The sequence below is a fragment of the Ictalurus furcatus genome, chromosome 6 (genome assembly GCF_023375685.1).
Source record: "Ictalurus furcatus strain D&B chromosome 6, Billie_1.0, whole genome shotgun sequence".
Taxonomy (NCBI): Eukaryota; Metazoa; Chordata; class Actinopteri; order Siluriformes; family Ictaluridae; genus Ictalurus; species Ictalurus furcatus.
In genome coordinates this window covers 15,038,650-15,061,702 of record NC_071260.1, presented here as the reverse complement: position 1 = coordinate 15,061,702, position 23,053 = coordinate 15,038,650, and the positions used below count along the sequence as shown (strand labels likewise).

Sequence of the window (23,053 nt, the reverse complement as noted above, 5' to 3'; positions counted from 1 at the left end):
ATTCTTTTATTTCTTAAACTTTTTAAATATCTGACTGAACCAATAAAGTTTTTTTTAAAAATTCTATTTCTTTTCCCCCCCTCTCTCTCCCCATGTACTTCCTCTCGCTCCTTCACACTTTGAGTCCTTCCTCTCTCTCTCTCCTCACACACTCTTATTTCCTTCTTTTTTTTTCCTAAGACTTTTTAAATAATATCTGACTGAACCAATAAAGGTTTTTAAAAAGTCTTATTCTATTCCCCTCCAGATCTGCATGCTACTGGACGAATCTCTTGAAGCCATCGTGTATTTTAAGTGCACGTCATCTTATTAATCGACCTACAGATACCCCAGGATAGTTGTTTATCAGACCCTGGTGCTCTACAAGTTTACACTTCCTTCAGTGTTATTTGGACAGGGTAAGTTTTCCATGCACGTCTTTATGAGGACATCTGTAATGATTGCAGCTAATTCCACATACAGATGAAAGATGTCTGAAAAATGACAGCGATGGGAGTGCCTACATACACGCATTGTCATGCCGCTAAATATTTCCACCCATGGTGCATCAGTTTTGCTGTTTACATTGCCCCTACTGTAGGAAATATTAAATGTATAGAAGTGTGTGAAGTGGGGAAGATCATAGCTAACCCTTCTCCCCAGTCAGCTATCCCTTTTGTACAGTTAAACCTGAACCGATTTTTTGACGTTTATTTACTGTAATCAGCTTTAAGACTCTGGTACTATCCCAACAGGACTTTCTTTCTCATCTAGACTTTCTTTCTGCTCCTGCAGCCTCCAGCTGTGTGTGTGATGACCGAGCCGGAGGTGCTGACTGAAGTCCCAGCGGCGCTGAAGCGCCTGGCCAAGCAGGTGGTGCGTGGTTTCTACGGCATCGAGCATGCTCTGGCCCTGGACGTGCTGATCCGCAATGCCTGCGTGCGTGAGGAGGACATGCTGGAGCTGCTCAAGTTTGACCGCAAGCAGCTGCGCTCCGTGCTGAACACTCTGAAAGCCGACAAGTTCGTCAAGTGCCGTATGCGCGTGGAGACGGCGCCGGATGGCAAGACCACGCGCCACAATTACTACTTCATCAATTACAGGCTGCTGGTCAACGTGGTCAAGTACAAGCTGGACCACATGCGGAGACGCATCGAGACGGACGAACGCGACTCTACCAACAGGGCGTCGTTCCACTGTCCCAACTGCTGCAGCACATTCACCGACCTGGAGGCCAACCAGCTGTTTGACCCAATGACAGGTGAGAGAAGTTGGGGGATGAGCTAGGACTAATAAATAATTAGTTATGGAGATTAAGTTAGTCACATCACCTTAAACTTGGTGTTTTTTTTTTTTTTTCGGAGTAAATCTTTTTGAGGGAGTTAATTAAAACTTGAGGAAACTTTCACTGCAGAGTTTTTAGGGTGGCTTAGTGGTTAGCATGTTTGCCTTGCACCTCCGGGGTTGGGGTTCGATTCCCTTCTCCGCCCTATGTGCGCGGAGTTGGCATGGTCTCCCCGTGCTTCATGGGTTTCCTCCGGGTACTCCGGTTTCCTCCCCCAGTCCAAAGACATGTGTTGTAGGCTGATTAGCATCTCTAAATTGTCTGTAGTGTGTGAATGTGTGTGCGATTGTGTCCTGTGATGGGTTGGCACCCTGTCCAGGGCGTCCCCTGGCTTGTGCCCCGAGTCTCCTGGGATAGACTCCAGGCTCTAAATGTATGGATGGAATATCATACAGTATTATATAATAATTATTATTATTATATACTAGTTTATTTACAACTTCTGTAACTTTAGTGATTGTTGCCATATCGGTAGCACGATTACGTCTGCTTCCTATGAAGGCTACCTACCTATGAAGAAGTTTTAAACTGTTTCCTTACAGATACCTTCTTGTTTATTCTGCTTCAATGATAATCCACTTCTCTGTACGTTCTGGTCTTCAAATCAAGGTTTAGGTGACTTTTTTTAATTTATTTATATATATATATATATATATATATATATATATATATATATATATATATATATATATATATATATATATATATATATATATATATATATATATATATATATCTCAAGAACTAATTGCCTAATTCTCCCACCTTTGGAGGTACTTCTTTTCAAATGAAAATTTATTGATAAAACGACACGAGTTCAGCAATGAGTGGGGATATAAATATCTATCCATCCATTTTCTGTACTGCTTTTCCTACACAGGGTCACAGGGAGCCGGCAGGGGACACCTTGCACAATCACACACGCATTCTCTCACACACTCACGCAACACAGACAATTTAGAGATCCCACTCAGCCTACAACGCATGTTTTTGTACTGCGGAGGAAACCGGAGTACCCAGGGGAAACCCTTGAAGCACGGGGAGAGCGTGCAAACTCCACACACGCAGGATGGACACAGGAATTGGACCCCCAGCCCTGGACGTGCAAGGCAAACGTGCTAACCACTAAGCACCTCTGAAAACAATTAATACTATATAATTTTATTAATAAAAATATTCGAGCGCTAAATCCTGTCAGCTGAGGCGTTTGAGTTTATAGGTATGCTCAGACACAAAGGCTTTTCCTCTGTTCATGCGGCACCATTTCTTTACTCATAGTTAAATGATTAATTTTATTTGTCTTAATTTATTGGTCGCGGTTAGTTAAAAAAAACAACATTTTTTAAATGAACAGATTTTAAACTCTAAAGTATAATCCAGATATTAAAGTGCAGTAATCCATGCTAATAATACAACCCCAATTCTGAAAAACTTGGGACAGTATGGAAAATACAAAAAACAAACAAAAAGTCATTTGAAATTTCAGTTCACCCTGTGCTATATTGAAAACACGTTATTAAGACAGTATTTCATGTTGTTTTACATTGTGAATTTAATTTATTTTTGAAATATACACTCATTTCAAATCTGATGACTGCAACACACTCCAAAAAAGTTGGGACAGTCGACTGTGTACCACTGTGTAACATCACCTTTTCTTTTAATAACGCTTATTAAGTGTTTGGGACTGAAGACACCAGTTAGTTAAGTTTAGCAAGAGGAATTTTCCCCCATTCATCCATTATGTGTTTCTTCAGCTGCACAACTGTACAGGGCCTTCGTTGCCCTATTTTGCACTTCATAATGCGCCACACATAATCAATCGGAGACAGATCAGGACTGCAGGCAGGCCATGGTAGCACCCGTAGTGTGCTTACGCAACCATGCGCTTGTAATCTGGGCAGAATGTGGTTTGGTGTTGTCCTGCTCTGGATGGCAGCATATGTTGCTACAAAATGTGTACATATCTTTCTGCATTAAATGTGCCCTCACAGATGTGCAAGTTACCCATGCCATGGGCACTGACACACCCCATACCATGACACACACTGGCTTTTGGACCTGACTTTGATAACAGCTTAAATGGTCCTTTTCCTCTTTGGCCCGGAGAACACGATGGCTGTTTTGTCCAAAGACTGTTGGAAATGTTGACTCGTCAGACCACAAAACACGATTTTTAAGACCGTGACGTCTGAGGGATCGGCGATCACACGCAGAAGTGGTTTTCGGCCTTGCCCTTTACTCACTGAGATTTGACCGGATTCCTTGAATCTTTTAATTATGTTGTGCACTGTAGAAGGAGAAATGCACAAAATCCTACCGATTTATCTTTGGGGAATGTTGTTCTCAAAGTGTTGGATTATTTGCTGACGCATCTGTTGGCAGATTGGCGAGCCTCAACCCATCCTTGCTCTTGAAGGACTAGGTCTTTTTTGGAGGCTTCTTATATATACTATGATTAGACGGTTGCCTCACCTGTTTGACATCACCTTCTTATTTCAACTTCTCACATCACATTTAGTCCTAAATTTCCCCAATCCCAACTTTTTTGGAATGTGTTGCATGCATCAATTTCAAAATAAACCTTTATCTTCAAATAAACTATGCAGTTGATTAGATAAAACATCAAATACATTGTCTTTTTATGTTTCTTATTGAAATACAAGTCAAAGTACATTTACAAATCACTCCTCTTTGTTTTTATTAGCATTTTCCATTCTGTCCCAACTTTTTCGGCGTTGGGGTTGTATGATTTTGAAGTCAATCAAGTCGAGGTTTACATTAGTCAGTGTTCTTATGCGTAAGTTTACACGCACTCAGGAGCACGATTAGGATACAAACAATTTTTTCTGAATTAACAGGATTTTCATGAATGCCAAATTTCTTGAGTAAACACACGTACTAACAATTTACGCAGAAATCCAGCGTGATTAATGAGGTCCGTATCCAGCTTGATAAATGAGGCCCGGAGCTTAATAAATGAGGTCCGTGTCCAGCTTGATGAATGAGGCCCAATGTGTGTCTTTATTAAAAGTGTACATTACTGTAGCAGAGCTTGCTAGCTCCATTTTCCTCGTCCATGTCCGCGAATGACCTCCTGTGTTTTGAATTACTGATTTACTGAGCAAAAAAAAAAAAAAAAGAAAAGCTGCTATATAAATATAAAACTAAAGTTTTTATTAAGGTGCCAAAAGTACAGCTTGTCCTCTCAAAGTTAAAAGGGAAGAAGCAGTATTAACAGCTGGATAATTCATTAGTCGTGGCAGTGTTTATGCTCTTCCACTGATAGCAACTCATAAATTGATGATGAACACAGATTTATGTGTAAAGTGTCACTGGAAGATTTTAAACGGGAAGCCATGACTCGCTCACGTCATTCATTTTCATAAAATACGTTTAGTCATTGTTTGTTTAATACGTGGGAGTTTAACCTTCAGCACATTATATTAAGCATTTGTTTATAATGTTCCTTCTCACTACAAGCTGGCATTTGGATCGTTTGCAAATCCTCTCACAGCTCAACATTTCTCCCAACTTATTTTTCCTGTGCACTTGCCACACTCCAGGTCTTGAGTACAATTGCAGTGAGAATCCTGTTCAAAATCGCTATTGAATACCTAGAGTTTGTGCCCAGAGTATACGCTGATCAGCTCGACCCAGTCGTCTAGCCATCACGATCTAGCCCTTGTGAAAGTTGCTCAGATCCTTACGCTTGTCCATTTTTTAAAAAATCCCCCCCCCCTGCTTCCAATGTATCAACTTCGAGAACTGACTGTTCACATGCTGCTTGATGTATCCCATCCCTCGACAGGTGTCACTGTAACCAGATAATAATGTTATTCACTTCACCTGCTGTCAGTGACTTTAATGTTACGGCTGATCTGTGCATATCCTCGCTTGTATTGCCCACTGTGCACATGACATTGGTTCACTCGCTAGCTAATTATCTTGGACAGATGTGTACATTACTGTAACAGAGCTCCACTAGCAAGCGGCCAAAAACGATTTTGCCGATGAGTTTCACTTGATATTGCATGAAATAGTTTCACTGTCTTTCGCAGTGATGTTTGTTGGTAAATGAGACGTTTTAGCTGTAGAATCGAAGAGTTTTGTCTGAACACACGTCGTGATTACGTCACATGACGCGCCTTGGCCGAAATCAGCGGAAAGTCTGCGGTAATTGTGAAAAATTGCGAGCTCTTCTGAGTATTGTGACATTTGCTTGACGTTGCATTCATTTCTGTGATCGCAAAATCCTGGAGGGACTGTAAAATATAATTAAAAAAAAAAAACATTAATAGGAGCACCTGTGCACCTCATTCATGATGAGCCAATCATGTGGCAGCAGTGCAAAGTATAAAATCATGTAGATACAGGTCAAGAGCATCAATGTTCACATCAAACACCAGAATGGAGGGGGAAAAAAGTGATCTCATGGTTGTTTGGGCCAGATGGGCTGCTTTAAGTGTTTCAGGAACTGCTTATCCTCTGGGATTTTCACACACAGCAGTGTTGAGGTCACACAGAATGGTGTGGAAAAAAAACTGTGCAGCGTGTGCAGAAACGCCCTGTTGATGAGGAAGGTCAGAGGAGGAGGATGGCCAGACTGGTTTAAGCTGACAGGAAGATTATGAGCATCTCCGAACGCACAGCACGTTAAACCTTGAGATGAACTGGCCACAACAGCAGAAGACCACGTCGGGTTCCACTCCCGTCAGCCAACAGCAGGAATCTGAGGCTACGGTGTGCACACGATCACTGAAACTGAACAGGAGATGTTTTCCAGTCTATAACTATCCAGTGTTGGTGAACCTGTGGCTGCTTGTTGACCTGCTGATGCCTAGAGCTTTACGAATGAGTCATTTTAATCAGTACATACCAGTGAGGTGTCCGTTTTGTGCATTGTGTACACTGATCCTGATCTGATGAACACGTACTGTATGTATGTGTGATTTTGTAGCTGAGGTGCCTGGAGATTTAACTGTGAACACTAGATGGCAGCAGAGAGTTGTGTAAATATTACATTCTGATCCAGTTGTTTTGATGTGCACAGAGATGGTACGAGTTTAATCAAGACTAACAAGTCTGTTTCCTCAGCTGTCTTTGTGCTCACGTTGTAAAAAGACAGTTTTTGAGTGAGAAAAGGCGTTTCAGTTCTTACACCATGTCATCTTTTCTTCCGGGTCCGTGATTGGTCCGAGTATCGCACTCTTGCTCGAGTCAGTACACAGAGCTGAGGTTTGATTTCCGGGTTCAGTATTTTGCTTGTGATTGTGGAAGTAGCAACAGCAGCACAGTTTTCTCATATATGCTACCTTTGGTGGCATCTTTCATTTTTATGCCTTTTTTTAAAAATTATATAAATAAAAAAAACAGCACTACAACAGGCATCTCATTCTGCCGCATTTGTGCCTTTTTCGACGCTGATGGTGCTTTTTTTTTTTTTTTTTTTTTTTTTAATTTATTTTTATTATTTTTTTTTCTTTTAAATAAATAGTTTCAGCTATGCCTCCTGTAAAAATAGTCTGAAATGAGCCCAATACACACAGTTCAATGCTGTCGAATTCTCTCATGGCTATTATTGCAGAGTTTCTAAGCATGAAATTTCAGAAGGTATTATATCATAAATAAAGTGTTTTTTGTGTCGCAGCAGGGCAAAAGTTGTACGCTGTGAAACCGACCTGCAACACTGCGACGTTCTGAAGTCTGCTCAGCTCGGAGCCCTTTCTGTGCCACCGCGTGCCCTCAAACCGCGGTGTTTCCTAGGAAGACGTACATGGAGTTCTTTTTGCTTTTTCACTTAGTCGTTTGTCATTTGAAGTATGCTGCCAGCTTTACTCCCTCTCATATCAGCACTTGCCAGAGCCATATCTCCCTGCGGTTCTTGCCTGGTTTCCCACGGAAGTTAAGCAGGGTTGAGTGTGGCCTGTACCTGGATGGGAGACCTCCTGGGGAAAACTAAGGTTGCAGTTGGAAGTGGTATTAGTGAGGTCAGCAGGGGGCGCTCACCCTGTGCTCTGTGTGGAACCTAATCCCCCAGGGATACTATAATGTAAAAACAGTACTGACTCTCTGTAGTCATTAAAAATCCCAGGATGCTTATCATAAGAGAGTAGGGATATAACCTAGGTGTCCTGGCGAAATTGGCCCTTCTCCATCATGGCCCTCTGATTATCCCCATCTCTGAATTAGCTACATCACTCTCTCCTCTCCGCTGGTGTGTGGTGGGCGTTCTGGCACAGAAAAGTGTGTCTAGAAAAACGCTACATAAATGTAACTAACTAACTTGTACTGTGTAGTTTCCATCGGCTGTAGATTCTGATTTATCTATCTGCTAACAAAGTAACACACACGCACACAACTTTGGTCTGCTCTACCGTGGATAAGACGTGCACTGACTTCTGATTGGAGTTGCGGTGTTTCTGAAACGGAGCTCTGCAGGATGAATGTCTCATCCTCTCAGATGAACCGACATGAACAGAACGGCATGCTGGGTGTTGGCATAAGCATGTCGGGTGCTTCAGGTTTACCATACTGCCACCTGAGGTGATGTTTCAGCTTAAATAAATTATACATTAGACAGCATCTAGCTGATTTTGATGCATTCAGACAGCGAGAAGAGAGCGGGCGGAGTAGGGGTGGGAGATTTGACAAGTTTTGTGTCTCAATACTCGAAGAGGTTTCTACAATACACGATATGTTCCATGATTATATAGGAGTGTGTGCAAACTGCCATTCAAACAGTACCGTTGCATTTTTAAAAAAAAATGTTTACATCACTAAATACATTAAATCATTGTTACACTGAAAAGCAGGGCAAATAAAATAAATACATAGCTGTAACACTTTATCATTTTAAACTGAATCCTTAAAATTGTTATGTTTAATCTTTCTACAAGAGCTGTAATTTGTTATAAAAAGAAATACTGACAATACCCACAATACCTCAGTCTACTCAGACCAAGTTTGTTTGTTGCTTTTTCCCTGCTCGTTTTTTTTTCCCTTTTGAAAAAAATCACAATGAATGATTTAATCTTCCAGAATAGAAAACAAACAATTCTGCGAAATACTATAGATAAATAAATAAAATCTGCATATTGGATCACTTTATCACCAATAACATATGTAAACTGTTATAATTGGCATACGTGTGAAATATATTTCAAATATAATGTATTTAGGTCAAAACCTTCCAACATTTTTCCGTTTCTGTAAATCCCAGCATTCATAAGCGCCGTAGTTAACCGATGTTAACTATAGTCTTGTCTAATGTTCGCAAACATTAGACAACGTACATTGATGGATTTTATCTCATAATAATGATCTCCAAGCATTCTCAGTTTATCTTGACCGAAAGAGAGCGATTGCACGAGTTCATTGTGCGGGATTGGGGAAAGGGGGCGGGGCTTCCAAGCAGTGTCGGTTTCAAAACCTCTACGAGAATCATTCCAGGTTCACATTTCGATTGGCATGTCTGCCATTTTATTGGGGAGAAAAAGAAGACGTAGTCTAAAGTAGCGTAGTCCGATAATCGATTGCGGCGCTCCTACGGAAAATGCGGAAAGGTTGGCTGGTGTGGTAATATTATATCGTGTAATATAATCGGAATAAACATCGCTGGATATCATGGAAGGATAGAATTGTTATACAAGCCTAACTGAGACATCATTTATTACAATGTCAATATTAGTGTCCTTTTGCTCAGTCCTTGGACCGAAGTCCCTCTCGTGCACACATGCTCACTCCACTTGGGATGAAGTTTTAGCATGGAATGACTTACTTGGTTATAAAAGCTAGACAGTCTTTCATGTCCATAGAATCAGTCCTAGAATCCAAATCCACACCACCGGCCATGTTGTTAGCAAAAAAAAAGCTGGATAGGAGAAAGGATGTTTAGAGAAACAAAGGCATGAAAGGAGCAAGTGATGATGAAGAGAAGGAAAAGGCTGTTGCTAGGATACACAGTGGGATGGGCAAGCAGAAGGATGGGTAAAGAGCAACCCCACCGCTGGCCGTCTCCAACACACATGCACACGTGTACGTGATGTCTCGCCCTCCTGAGCTTTAGGAACGCTCTGTGTAAGCAGCTTCACTACACTTTCATTTCTGTAGAGAGCTCTTGTTATTTTACATTACCCATCATCACCAAGGTGTTCTTGCTGGAAGTCACATCATGACTGTATATATTTAGTTATATAATGGAGTCCTTCAGCTGCAGTCTTGAATAGAAGTTTTGTTCAGTGGGGTTTTTTTTAAATAATGCAATCTGGGATACAGTATATTCCATTCACTTTTATTCAGTCGACAGACGCTTTTATCCAAAGTGACTTACAAGTGAAGCAGATTGCAATCCAAGTGCTTTGCTGTTTGAGGAGCTGACAACGATCCAGTTGCTGCAGTGTTCGCACTTGACAAGGTGAAGAAAGACTTCGTCAGTGGTGCCAGCGGATATTCACTGAGCCTGGATGAAAATGTGAGCAAAACGTATAGAGGTGACTCTGTGGAGATGGAGTTCCATGATTGACTGGTCTCTGGAGAGGAAAGCGCAGTCGGATCGTGATATTATACGGAACAGACCTGCAGGCTCAGGGGACCGCTGCAGTGCGTCCGTCGTAGGCAAACCGGTCAAGAGATGCTTACAAGACCCTTGCACTCAAAGTGTTTGTTGGATGTCATGATGGCCAAGAGGTCTTGTAAAAATTGAATGGCATCACGAATTTCCAAAACTAGTTTATACGTGGGGTCTTTCGGCAAGACAATACATTTACATTTATTCATTTAGCAGACGCTTTTATCCAAAGCGACTTACAAATATGGAAATGCAAGCAATGAGATATATCAAGCGGAGAACAATACAAGTAGTGCTACCATACAAGATCTTTTAATTGAGTTCTAGAGAAGCAAAGTGCACAGTGTAGGTATTTTTTTTTTTTTTTTTTTTTTTTTTTTTTTTTTTTTTTTTTGATATAATGTGGTCTTGGTATTTTAGGGGTTAGTTGGGTGCTTCCCGAAGAGGTGTGTCTTTAGCTGTTTTTTGAAGATAGTGAGAGATAGTGAGTCGTCCAAATTGAGGTTGGAAGTTCATTCCATCACTGAGGGACAGTTAGTGTGAAGGTTCTGGAAAGGGACCTTGTGCCACACTGAGTAGGCACTACTAAGTGTCGGTCGTTAACCGATTGCAGATTGCGTGAGAGAACGTAAACCTTCAGTGAGTGTTGAGGTAGAGGGGTGCTGATCCAGACATGGTCATTTAGGTGAGCATCAAGGTCTTGAATTTGATGCGGCCAGCTACAGGAAGCCAGTGGAGGGAGATGAAGCGGGGTGTGACATGGGTCCTTTTGGGCTGGTTGAAGATGAGACGTGCTGCTGCATTCTGAATCATCTCAAGGGGTTTGATGGAGTTGGCTGGGAGGCCCCAGAGTAGTGCGTTGCAGTAGAGTTTTGACATGACAAGAGCCTGGACTAGTAATTGTGTAGCCTGTTCGGTGAGATAATAGCTAGAAATGTGCCTTCCATAATGAACAGAGACTCTTGAGGGACGCAATCACTGTTTTTTGCGATAGCAATTGAAGTCTTTAGATTTGAACTGGATTGAACACTTGTGGTCGGAATGAAGAGAACATGCACATACACGCAACTAATAAGGAGCTTGAGATGGAGGATTTCTGCATGGAGGACGGTCCAGGGTCCTGCCCAAGCAGAGCTGGGCGATATGACGCAAATATCATATCACGATACTTGAGGACGTTTCTACGATACACGATGCGCATCACAATATATAATTTAACAAACGGTTTTCAAAACAGTAGTAAAATAAACACAAACACCAACAAACGTTAAACTGAGTTTGACGATACTTTTCTGAAATGCCTACAAAGACCAAATAGATTAAGTTAAAAAGAATGTTTACATCAAATCAACGGCATCCATTCAGTACCATTTAATTTGTAATGATTAAAAACGTTTAAAAAAAAATACATCGCCATACCGGCGATATCTCAGAATATCGATATCGTGAAACAATTATGCGATTTACTTTTATCAATATGTCGCCCAGTCCTATGCCCAAGTCTCTCTGAGCTTGTTGGACATTTAGAGGAAGACACCATGCAGTAATTGTGGGGTTCCAATCATTTTTGAAATTGGTGCTTTGCCGACAGCATCCCTTGAACATTACACACAGCATTTATTAAGGGTGCCAATAATTCTCAAGTTGGCTGATGAGCCAAAAAAATAAAAATAGCTTTAAATCCACATATTAGCATATACTTAAATTAGGAGGTGATAGTTTGTCACTAAATCCAGTTAGTTTACTACATGAAAAACAAGACTAAGGCTGCGTCTCGATCAGCTCCCTAGCTCCCTAGGTTGTGAATCGGTATATCGTGTACACGAGTTCGCCACTGGCATTTACCAACAACAGGCAGGACCGATATCTTTGACCTTATACATCATAAACATTTCTTAGCTTAATCACATGTGTTTCCTAGATGATGCTTCAAGCAGGACCATAAGCTGGCTAGTGGATTTCTTTTTAAAGCGTTAAACACTTAAGTCATTAGACTCAAACAAACCGTGTATACAACGTCAACTAAAGTTAAAAATCGCTAATGTAAGTAATCGTTTGAGAGCTGCAATAAGCTACAATGTAAGTTGGCTAAAAGTGCATCCCTCATGTTTTTCGAGTTGAGAGGCTTTAGAAAATATGATGTCACTTCCAGTAAGGAAATGTAGTGAGCATCAGTGCTCCTTGGTGCATTGTGGGATATTTTTGGGAGCGAACGTTCCAATGCACTGGAAGGATTTTGCAATTGAGACCGCACTCAAAATGGCCGACTGCCTGATCTACTGAGCTAGGGAACTGATCGATCCATCCATCTTCTATACCGCTTATCCTTGAGGGTCACGGGGAACCTGGAGCCTATCCTAGGGAGCATCAGGCACAAGGCGGGGTACACCCTGGACAGGTTGCCAATCCATCGCAGGGCACACTTGCACACAGATTCACACACCCATTCATACACTACGGACACTTTGGACATGACAATCAGCCTACTATGCATGTCTTTGGACTGGGGGAAGAAACCAGAGTACCCGGAGGAAACCTTGCAGTATGGGGAGAACATGTGAACTCCACACACACAGGGCAGCAGTGGGAATCAAATCCCCAACCCTGGCGGTGTGAAGCGAATGTGCTAACTATTAAGCCACCGTGCGCCCAGGGTGCTGATTGATACGCACTCTAATTTTAGACACACTCAACGTTTTCACCTTTATAAACAAGACAGTGGAATTTATTCACAAGAATTAATAATCGACATATTGATTCATCTTCAGTAAGCACTTTATTTTGGTCAGGGTCACAGTAGGTCCTGAGCCGGATTCTGGGAGCATAACCAGTTCACCTTCCGGCACGGAGGAAACCGGAGAATCTGGAAGAAACCAATATGGACACGTGGTTTGAACCAGAGAAGTGACAGTGCTACCTGCTGCCACCTGTTCAACACAAGCATTTTATCGCATAATTAGAAGTTTTCTAATTGTTTCTATTTAAGGGACATGACAAAAGTTGATAACCAGGCTGTGTACTTGCTTTATGGTTGTTGTTGTTGTTGTTTTGTTTTTTTTTTGATTGAATTTAAGGGATAAATAGGTGTTAGTAATGCATTCATTAAACGATGTAGGGAATCCGAATCAGCCGGTTGGTCAGATTGACTTTTAAAACAGTAAGCACTGAGGGCCACTGTCCCAGAACAGCTCATTGTGCAAGACTTGGTTCTAACATCTTCATCTGAAATGCCACTGAATAAATGAGATGTTTTAGAGCATCATCTGCATTATTGGTGTCCATTCATTTGAGCAAATACGTGCGAGCAGTTGTATGACTAACCAGTATGACCTTTTTAAACTGATTGTATATGTTGATTGTGTAGAATGATGCAGAATCTCAAACAACAATGCTTTCATTATGACCACGATGGGAACTTTTTTTTTTCCTTCATTATACATCATTTTGGACCCAGACGTGACGTGAGGTACGGCTAAGCACCGGCATGTTGAGTGTGAATGTTGATTTGATTAGATGATTACTTGTTTGATTGCTGTATTGCTTGACCAGACAGGAAAGAGGGGGAGGAAAGGGGGAGGAAAGGGTGAGGGGGGGGTCACTGAGAGAGGTGTTACTCTTTCATAAATATCCTGCCCAATCCTCACTTTCTTTTTCCTTTAGTCTCATTCATGCTCCCACTTCCTCCCCCAAACCCTTTCCAGTCATACTTCATGCACATCATACACTCTGTGTGTGTGTGTGTGTGTGTGTGTGTGTGTGTGTGTGTGTGTGTGTGTGTGTTTTTTTCTAGTCGTGGTGACAGACACACACGAAGGATTATACATTTATCATGTTTTAGAATTCAATAGCAAGTGTCATTTAAAGAGGGGGAAAAAACACCTTACAATGTTTAGGGCACTTTCATGTCTATTAGTCTGCTTGCTGAATCCGAGTCAGAGCGAGATTGATGCTTTTAATTCATTTGCAGTTTGGTTTTAGTTCATTTTCACACTGCATATAATTAAACAAACGTTGGCTGAGGGGGTGCATGTGGCCGAAAAGGTATTCATAAAACTCCTACAGTGACTGGAAAAAAGATAAGTGCATGTAGAAATCTCAAAAATCACCCAAGCACATAGAGTATAGAACACCGCTGAATAAATGACTATATAATCATATAAATAACTAGATGAAACCATTTTATGCATGCATCCAGGATTTTTTTTTTTTTTTTGTCTCTTTTTATTTATTGGTCCAAATCTCCAGAATATGACATTTCTGCAGCATTTCAGCTCTGTGCTTTGGCTCAGTTTGTGCCTCGTGGCTCAGATTAACATTGCACATCTGCAAAAAAAAACCCAACAACTTGAGGGCTGCAATCCAAAATACACAACACGTTCGGTTCACTTTCTGCAGTCGGGTCGATTTGAGATCAAATTGCTTTCTTCTCGCAGTTTGATTGGAAGCAAACCGAGACCACGTCGCTCATACGCTCAGAACGGTCCTGCCGTGTTCTGACCCGCATAAACGAACAAAAGCGCCAGGGTTTAATTGAAACCGACTGAACACTGCGTATGTGAAAGCATCCTTTTTAAAAACTGCAATTGTCTTAGATCACTAACAATTTCCACCTCGCTTTTTAAATTGGGTCATACAGCCCGCCTTTTTTTTCTTTTTTTTCTTTTTTTTTCTTTCTTCTTAAACCTATTGTTTCCAGTTACACAAGAGCACAGAGCTCCGTTTTTCTTTCACAGAGAGCTTTGACGAAGCAGCACCGTGTAATTTAGACGTATTCATACATGATGATGGAGGAAAAGATTTCTACGCAAAAAAGATGAGACCCATTTTATTCCGTCTGAACCACTTAATGAACGCCTGTCTCACAAATGGGCTTCTGTCCTTCTAAGTAAAGTAGTGTGCGTGTGTGTGTGTGTGTGTGTGTGTGTGTGTGTGTGTGTGTGTGTGTGTGTGTGTGTGTGTGTGCCAGCATGTGATGTCTATTTCTTGTCGAAGAATGAAAGTGTGTTTTACTGAAAGTGTGTTGATTGTGCCACCATTACCACTCATTTGTCCTGCTTATCAAAAAGCAAAGTAAGGATTATTATTATTTGTTTGTTTGTTTGTTTGTTTATTTATTTATTTTCTTCATCTTCCATTTACGGAAATTAAAACGAAATACAGCTCGTTTGTAACTAAGTGCCAGCAGACGTATTTGTGCAGGTGTTTTGCACCTAGCTGTAGCTTAGTGCCAATTTGCCTCTCTCTTTGAATAAAAAGTGGTTTTGTGTGCGTCCTTGTTTCACCTCCGCTACCCCACCCTCCACTGACGGGCAGTTTTATTTACCTCTTATCTCTTCGTCTGTAAGAATGTGAATATTCCTGTCCAGGACTATGTATTGAGGATTGAGTCTGTCACTCAGTCTTGCAGCTCTTCTGGCTGTCACAGTGGTGTTGGATTAATGATGGTTCTGGATTGCTCCCTTATTGTTTTTGTTTATTTACTTCCTTTAAAAAAAAAAATATATATATATATATATATATATATATATATATATATATATATATATATATATTTATATATATATATATATATATATAATATAATATACACTTTTGCACAATGCTAGCTTACTGGCAGGACCGAAATGAAGAAAAATTGAGATGCCAAGTGCCTTTTCTTACTGAGGGAGTTGGTGTGATGTCATCAGCATGGCACAAATCCTTGTTTGTATTCACTTATCTCGCTCTCTGTCTCTCTCTGTCTCGCTCAAGTTGTTTTCCTTCCTCGTCCCCTCAATCAGACGGCTAAGTTGTACGCTATAATAAACGGCCCAGGCGGAGGTGATTGTTTTTTCACAAGTGCTTCTGCGGCGTTTTGTCAGCTTGCCAAAAGGGCTTTTCAAAATGGAAAATGCAATGAATCATTTCCTCTGCTGATTTTTTTTTTTCTTTTTTTTTTTCTTTTTTCCCCCTACAGCTCCAAAAAAATCAGAGCAGCTTTCTGGCTTTACTTAGCCTGAATTCCTAAATATGTGGCTGTCTAGTGCAGCGAGAAAGCAATAAGCATCTTGTACTCGGCCAATAAAGATGAAGCCTGACTTCATCAGTGGACACATAGGTCACAAACAAACAAACAAACAAATAAACAGCCCAATGGAGAGACGTAAATGGAAGACGACGCGTTGCGTGATGAAAGGCTTTTCTACCTCTGGTTTCTCTTTGCACAGAATTCATCTAAATGAGCTTATTACTAACTCCATGAATCCGCCGATCTTGGAAACGTTGTCCAATAGAAAACGAGCACAGCGCTTTGGTCACATCTTCGAGAAACACTTGAGCTTTGAATGTGAAGACAACGCTTTTTCTTTGCCTCAATTATCATATTTTCTCTCTGATCACTCAGACAACAATCTAGCTAGCTGGTTACGATCAGCCGTTCACTGAAGGACTACTCTCATGCCGACCATAATCAGATAATGTTGCTCCACCCTCTGCATGGAGAAAATCCAGTGTGATCGCTGCTTTATACTTGAACAGGCTTTTGGAAGTCAATCTGTCTTCATTGTGATTGGGCAGTAGAGATGTTTGAATGAATGGGGTGGAAAGTGGTGCGAGTTTGTCTGACACCATATCCTCCTGCAGTGATGCTTGATGACGAATCTGCTTGTTTGTGGACGGCTGAGATCCTTCTACAGGAATGTATCCGTACTGATGTGTACAAAACTCGTGCTTATTTTTATTCATACTTTTGTAGAAGTCACTCACCGTTTAACGTTAATGACACTAGCATGTGAGCTCGAATCCCTGGATTCCTACACAGCCGTGATTGGTGGATTTGGAGCGTGTATTGGCAAGGAGGGAGAACATACTAGATGGGACACCAGTTCAACATGGAGCAACCGCACAGCTCTGTGCTTGGGTTGGATTCTACTCTTGTTGCCAGTGGATATAAGCACAGTGTAAATGTACCATGTTGCAAATCTTCTCCACACTGCCTTTGTGATTTTCTTTGCTCCTGCACTATATGGCCAAATGTTTGTAGACACCTGACCTTCATATGTACTTGTTGAACATTCCATTCCAGATTTAGTCCCCCATTTGCTGTTTTATAATAACCGCCACTCCTCTATGAAGGCTTTCCACTGTGGGGATTTCTGCTCATTCAGCCACAAGAGCATTAGTGAGGTCAGGTGCTGATGTCGGGTGAGGAGGCCAAGAGCATGTTCAGTGGGGTTGAGGTCAGGGCTCTGTGCAGGCCACTCGAGTTCTTTTGCTCCACTCTTAGATAACCATGTGTTCATGGACTTCGCATTGTGCACAGTGGCACTGTTATTATGGAACATGTTTGGACCCCTGAAGGGAAATTGTACTGCTTCAGCATACAAGAATGTGTTTCTAACAGTTTGATGAATGCATATGGGTGTGATGGTCAGGTGTCCAAATAATTCTGGCCATATGGTGTGTATGAAGAAAGATGGTTGTTAGTAGGGTACGTAAAGAATCGCAGGGTGTTGTGTAGCAGCTGTTAACCTTTTTTTTTATGACCTGGGCCACAGTCTTAACCATTTTTAAAGCTGAAAAAAAAATCCCTCCTCTGATTGTTCATTTATCAGGATTCAAACCATAGAATCTGCAGCGTACTGTATGCACTGTTCAGTGCTGTAGGTGCTCCTGTTATTGACTTGTTTTAAAGTTGCATTATATTTGGAAGTGGATTGTTATATTGCTGTTTGAGAAATTGAGCATCGTTCAGTGCAGTTCCCTCTGTTTTCTGACTATATCGCAGTATTTCGATTGAGATCACTGATATTAAGATTTTGAGCTCACAGTGTGTCTGACTGCTTTCATATCGGTCCTTCACTGCTTTAATATACACACACACAAAATACTGCTGTGTATGCTCTCATCAATGTGTCTGTAAATAACTTCAGCAGCAGATGGCCAACCAGCCCAACTCCCCACCAGCAACTATTGTTTGAGTGCATGCAAAAGTGTGTTTACAGCTTATACCTAGAATATGGATTATTATTATTATTATAAAAAAGTGACCTTTTGAAATAAGCATGGGTGACGTTTGCGCTCTATCGCTGTCACAGGGACGTTCCGCTGTACGTTCTGCCAGACCGAGGTGGAGGAGGACGAGTCGGCCGTGCCGAAGAAAGACGCGCGGACACTGGTTGCCCGCTTCAATGAGCAGATCGAGCCCATTTACGTGTTGCTACGGGAGACTGAAGATGTCAACCTGTCGCATGAGCTACTGGAGCCAGAGCCTACAGAAATCCCTGCTCTGAAACAGAGGTGAAGGCCTTTTTTTTTCGGGCGGGGGTCCACTTGTTCACGTTCTCAACCTTCAGTGGGGGCTGTGTGTTTGACGGAGGGAACTGTAGTGTATTGGATCTAGGTCATTGTGAACAGATCACTCATAAATGCATTACTAATTGACCCTTTATAAAGGTTCACTACAATTATGTTCTTTTCAGGCAGCTAATTAGGTTTTTATTCAGTCTAGTGAAAGGGGTTGTGCTGAATGTTCGTTTTAGTACAAGCTCTATTTTCATGACCTGTCAGTACATTTACATCAGTGGTCACCAACCCTGTTCCTGGATGTCTGTCTTCCTGAAGACTGTAATCCTGCCCACCTGACCATCTTATCATTGCCTTAAGAATTACTCGATTAACTATAACAGGTGTGTTAGATTTTAGATGGAGTTGAAAGCTGCAGAGCTCAAGGAACAGGGTTGGTAACCACTGCTTTATGGTCTTCTTTATCGTGCGGTTAGCAATATGCAAATATTATTACCACTACATGTTTCTCTGTCTTGCCCTGCAGTCGGGAGCGTGCGGCTGCATCCGGAGGTCCGGCGGGGGCTGGAATGGCAGGTCAGGACGTCTGGAGGACGAAGGGCTCGTCATATGCGGATATGTACACGCAGAATGTCGTGATCAGCATGGAGGAGCAGGAGAGCCAGCAGGCCCAGGCTGCCGAGGCCAGAGCCCACAAAGAGAGGCCGGTGTGGCTGACTCAGAGCACCGTGCAGGGAGCCTACAACGAGAACGATGCCCTCAAGGCCGGTCAGTACCACTTGACCACTCTAGCGCACCGTATCACTGCATGTGCTGCTCTTCTTATTTTGTAGATTTCTAGATGAGCTGCTACTGGACATGGGCCGAGCTTACAAAAGGGGAATCTGTGTTCTAGTAAAATAAGTATTTTGATAACAGCGAAAAAAAAAAAAAATCCGTCTTTGCATGTCCTTCGAGTCTTTTAACAAGAAAGCTCTGGATCGTTTAGTAATCTCATTTCTTTTAGTAGCATCGCTACATTTTCCACTAGCAATGTGGTGGCATTTTTATACGTTTATAAGGAACGAAACATTACAGGGGAACGCTGCTATCGGAAAATTGATCAACGACCGAATAGCGTGTTGCTGTTTCCACCCTGAGGTTTTATTCATTCAAATATATACACATCCTACATTTCTATAGTTACCACTCTCCCGTGGTGGAAAACTTCTTGACCTTTACAAAGTGCTGGTACCTGTGACTCCGTCTATAAATTTTAAATAAACATCTCTGAACAAAAGGCTTCAACATATTGTAGTAGTTTAGTGTTTTGTTTTTTTTTAATATGCATTTATTATTAGGTTTAGAGTACATGAAGCACCCACTATACAAATCGCTGTGAATGAGCTGTTACTATAGAAATGTTGACGTAGGAGAATGAGTGCGTTCATAAATTAATTAATAAACGTAATTTTCTGCCAACACTATTGTCAGAGCTGCTGTTATAGAAAATGAATCAACACCACTTCTGACTAACTAGATTCAAGAGTTTTATCTACTGGTTGTACATCGTTTCTTTTTTTTTTTTTTTTGTATTGACATTTCATATATTTCCTTCAGCCAGCTAGATTTCTCGTCTGTTTGTAAGCTCAAACGACCCTGGCTATTAACGTGATGTAAATATTTATTCAGGAGCCCTGTTGCACATAACTGTCATCCTTTCATCTGAAGACGAAGACGGGCGTCTCTCTCTCTCTCTGTCTCTGTCTCTGTCTCTCTCTCTCTCTCTCTCTCTGGTTTTGACAGCTTGTGAATTAAATAAGCCACATGGCGACGACACAGCTCATGACTTTCAGTCTAACGTTAATCCATGCTTTTTTTTTTTTTTTTTTTTGAGGAGAAATGCTTGTGAAAGCACAATACTTCTGTCTAAACGCCGACACGACCAGAATAAGAGAGAAAGTTTCACATCATGTTCCATGTTTTTTGTTAATTGCACTAATGTTGCTTTTGAGCGAAGGATTCTTCTTTGTTGTCTCCTAATAATTGTACTTATCTGTAATATCTCTTCTGGTTGACACAGTCCTTTTCATTTCCTCATGAGACTATCATTTTAATATGGCTTTCATCAATTACTCTGATGAACCATGGCGAGCAAGTGGTCTGCTTGAAAGCAGCCCGGCTGTTTATCATTTCCTGATGAGTATTAGGGAAGTAAACAAATCTGCAGATTAGGAGAGGTGCTGCACATTCCAACTGGCGAGGTCCCAAATCGTCATGACAGCACTTAACCAGGTCATTATCATTTAGGTTGTTCAAAACATCTCTTGGTTCCTGGAAGCGTTGTGAATCAGACTGGCCGTTTATTCCGCGCTATTGAGATTTTACTTGTATCTCTACCAGGAGTAGAACTGCCTTAAGATGTCTTAAAATATTCGAGTAGGTATGGATGATTGTGTACTCTGAAGGCCTATATTTTCATTGCACCTCACACACAGCAGCTATGCTTCTATTTTAACGACCGTTTCAGTCTAGACCAGCTACATCAGAGACGTGTAAAACCCGAGTCCTTCTTTTGCGATCCATCTCTAACGAAGCGTGATCTCAAACGGGGAGGGTGAAGGCTAACACGTGCTTCTTCCGTGACACGTGAAGCCATCTTCTTTAAACTGCTGCCCATGCTGCACCACAGAACAGTGTAACACCCTGAGGAAAGCGCTGTCTACCCTCTTCCGCATACGTTGAGGCCTGTTGAGTTGAACAAACTCCGAGTTGCAGAGTACGTTTTGAGTTGACAAAACCAAGCAAATCCATCCCAGGTTAATTAAAGGGTCATGAAACCTCCCTCTTTCAGCTCAAGTCTACCTCTCAGTGTTTGAAAAATGCAGCGTCAATGGGCATGGATGGCTGTGCGAAGAAGGAAGGGGGTGTGGCAGGGAAAAGCTGGAGAGGAAGAGGGGCACAAGCCTTCAGAACACTCACAAAAAAGATGGATAGTGATAAAAAGCACTTGCAGATGAGGCAGAGGACTTCTCTCCTCCTCAATCCTCAGGGCTAAATGGAGACGCAATAGATAGAAGTGCAGGTCATTAACCCCTGGCGTGACTATGGAGGAAAACATCAAATAAAACCGGACGCAGCGCGGATGGGAGGAGTCTCGGAATAGTAGTTAGCTAATAGGCTCGAGCTTTTCATGAATAAAAAGGCAAAGGCTCTTCCCCTCAACGCGGACTCTCGTTCGCTTTAAGCGGTTTAATTAGCTCAAAAGGCAAATAAAACTGTCATGGTTAAAATAAGACACATACTTCATTTGAAGGGATGGAAAAGTTCTTGGGACTGAGTACCGCATCATCGTGTAGACGCAAACTGCTTTCATGAACAAGTCCGAAGTCCACCTCTCTCCTATTCTCATAGCTCTCCCGAGAAAACACTCGAACTCTTACACCACTGAAACAAACCCCTCTGACCCATTTGAACGCCTCTCTCATCTACTACATCTGTAGGAAAGAACCACATGTTATCTTGAATAATTAAGAGACAGCATCTTCTCATAGGATAAGAACATGCAGGCTCATGAATAATTATGAGACACAAAGTTGTGAGAACCGTTTTCTTGTTTAAACCTTCAAGTTAACAATTTATTCGGCTATTGTTAAACAAGTCCTGTTTAACCAAGGTTTAATATGTAAATCGAGCCGGCGTGCTGTCTTCTGTTTTTATTTATTTAGATTTATTTATACAGATGCTACTGGTGCAGACTTTCATGTAAAATGCTTGATAAATGCAGGTCCCAATTTTATATATAAATTTTATATATATATTATTATTTATTTTGGTGTGTCCATTATAGGGTTTATCAGCCTATTTTAATACTACTAGTGCTTCTAGACTGATTTGTTGTTCCGTTGAGTTATCATACTAAAAATTTGTTTTTGTGCCCCAGCTGGCGAGGACTCCATGGTAACCCAGGAAGGTTTGGCTGGACGTGGCCACGTGCCGGATGAGAACGAGGAAGTGATGCGTGCTCTCCTCATCCACGAAAAGAAGAGTGCGCCTGCACCAGCAGGCGGAGCCGTCCACAGGACACCCATCCCGGCAGCCAATGCCAGCGACTCGGAGAGCGACACCAGTGAATCGGACGAGGACTCACCCGTCCGAGCCATCGCCGCTCCACCGAAGCCGGGCAGACAGGATGAGGACGAGGAGGACGATGAGTTTGAGGAAGTGGGAGACGATCCGGTGGTGATGGTGGGAGGGAGAGCGTACTCCTACAGAGAAGTGAGCCAGAGGCCGGAGCTGGTGGAAAAGATGAGTGCCCAGGAGAAGGAGGCCTACATTGAGATGGGGCAAAACCTCTTCCAGGACATGTTCTTCTGAGCAACCTGTGCTTTCAATCTCTCTCTCTCTCTCTCTCTCTCTCTCTGTTTCTTGCACTCTCTCTCTCTCTTCTATTTTTCTTTTATTATTTTTTTTAAACGGTCTAGCTCCTTTTTTATGCTCTCTTGACCATTGTAGTACCACGCTGTTGCCTTCGGAACATTGACGCACATCGTGTGGGGAATTGTGCTGAAGGTCAGACTCCCACAGAGGGGTGCAGTATTATTTTGCTCTACAGGACTCCTGATGATATTTCTTCTCACTCACTTACACTAGTGGCACTCAGTCCAGGTATTTTTGTCTTGAATTCCAGAATAAATATCCCCCCTCACACGCACACACACGCGTGCACACATGCACACTGATGTGTCTGCTTTTCTGGTTTGGCTTTCAGACCCACACTCTCTTGGGCAAATAGCAGAGGGTTCAGTGTTTAACTTAATGTCTGGATACGGAGTGACCTTCCAGAATGCCTGCATGATTTAAAAAAAACCACCCTCACATAGGAGGGTCCTAGGGGC

At 41.9% G+C, this 23,053-nt stretch overlaps 1 protein-coding gene across 2 annotated transcripts in view; it reads left to right on the top strand.

Moving 5' to 3' along the window:
* Positions 1 to 23,053, top strand: part of gtf2e1 (general transcription factor IIE, polypeptide 1, alpha) — a 31,162-nt gene that overhangs the window by 5,696 nt on the left and 2,413 nt on the right. For both annotated transcript variants that reach the window (XM_053626674.1, XM_053626675.1), the window contains exons 2-6: positions 248 to 398; positions 775 to 1,240; positions 17,969 to 18,170; positions 18,703 to 18,944; positions 22,099 to 23,053. The exon at positions 22,099 to 23,053 is cut by the window's right edge and continues 2,413 nt beyond it. In XM_053626674.1, coding sequence (XP_053482649.1) covers positions 793 to 1,240; positions 17,969 to 18,170; positions 18,703 to 18,944; positions 22,099 to 22,532 — 1,326 coding nt within the window. In that variant the 5' untranslated portion in view covers positions 248 to 398; positions 775 to 792 and the 3' untranslated portion in view covers positions 22,533 to 23,053. The remainder of the gene's footprint in view (positions 1 to 247; positions 399 to 774; positions 1,241 to 17,968; positions 18,171 to 18,702; positions 18,945 to 22,098) is intronic.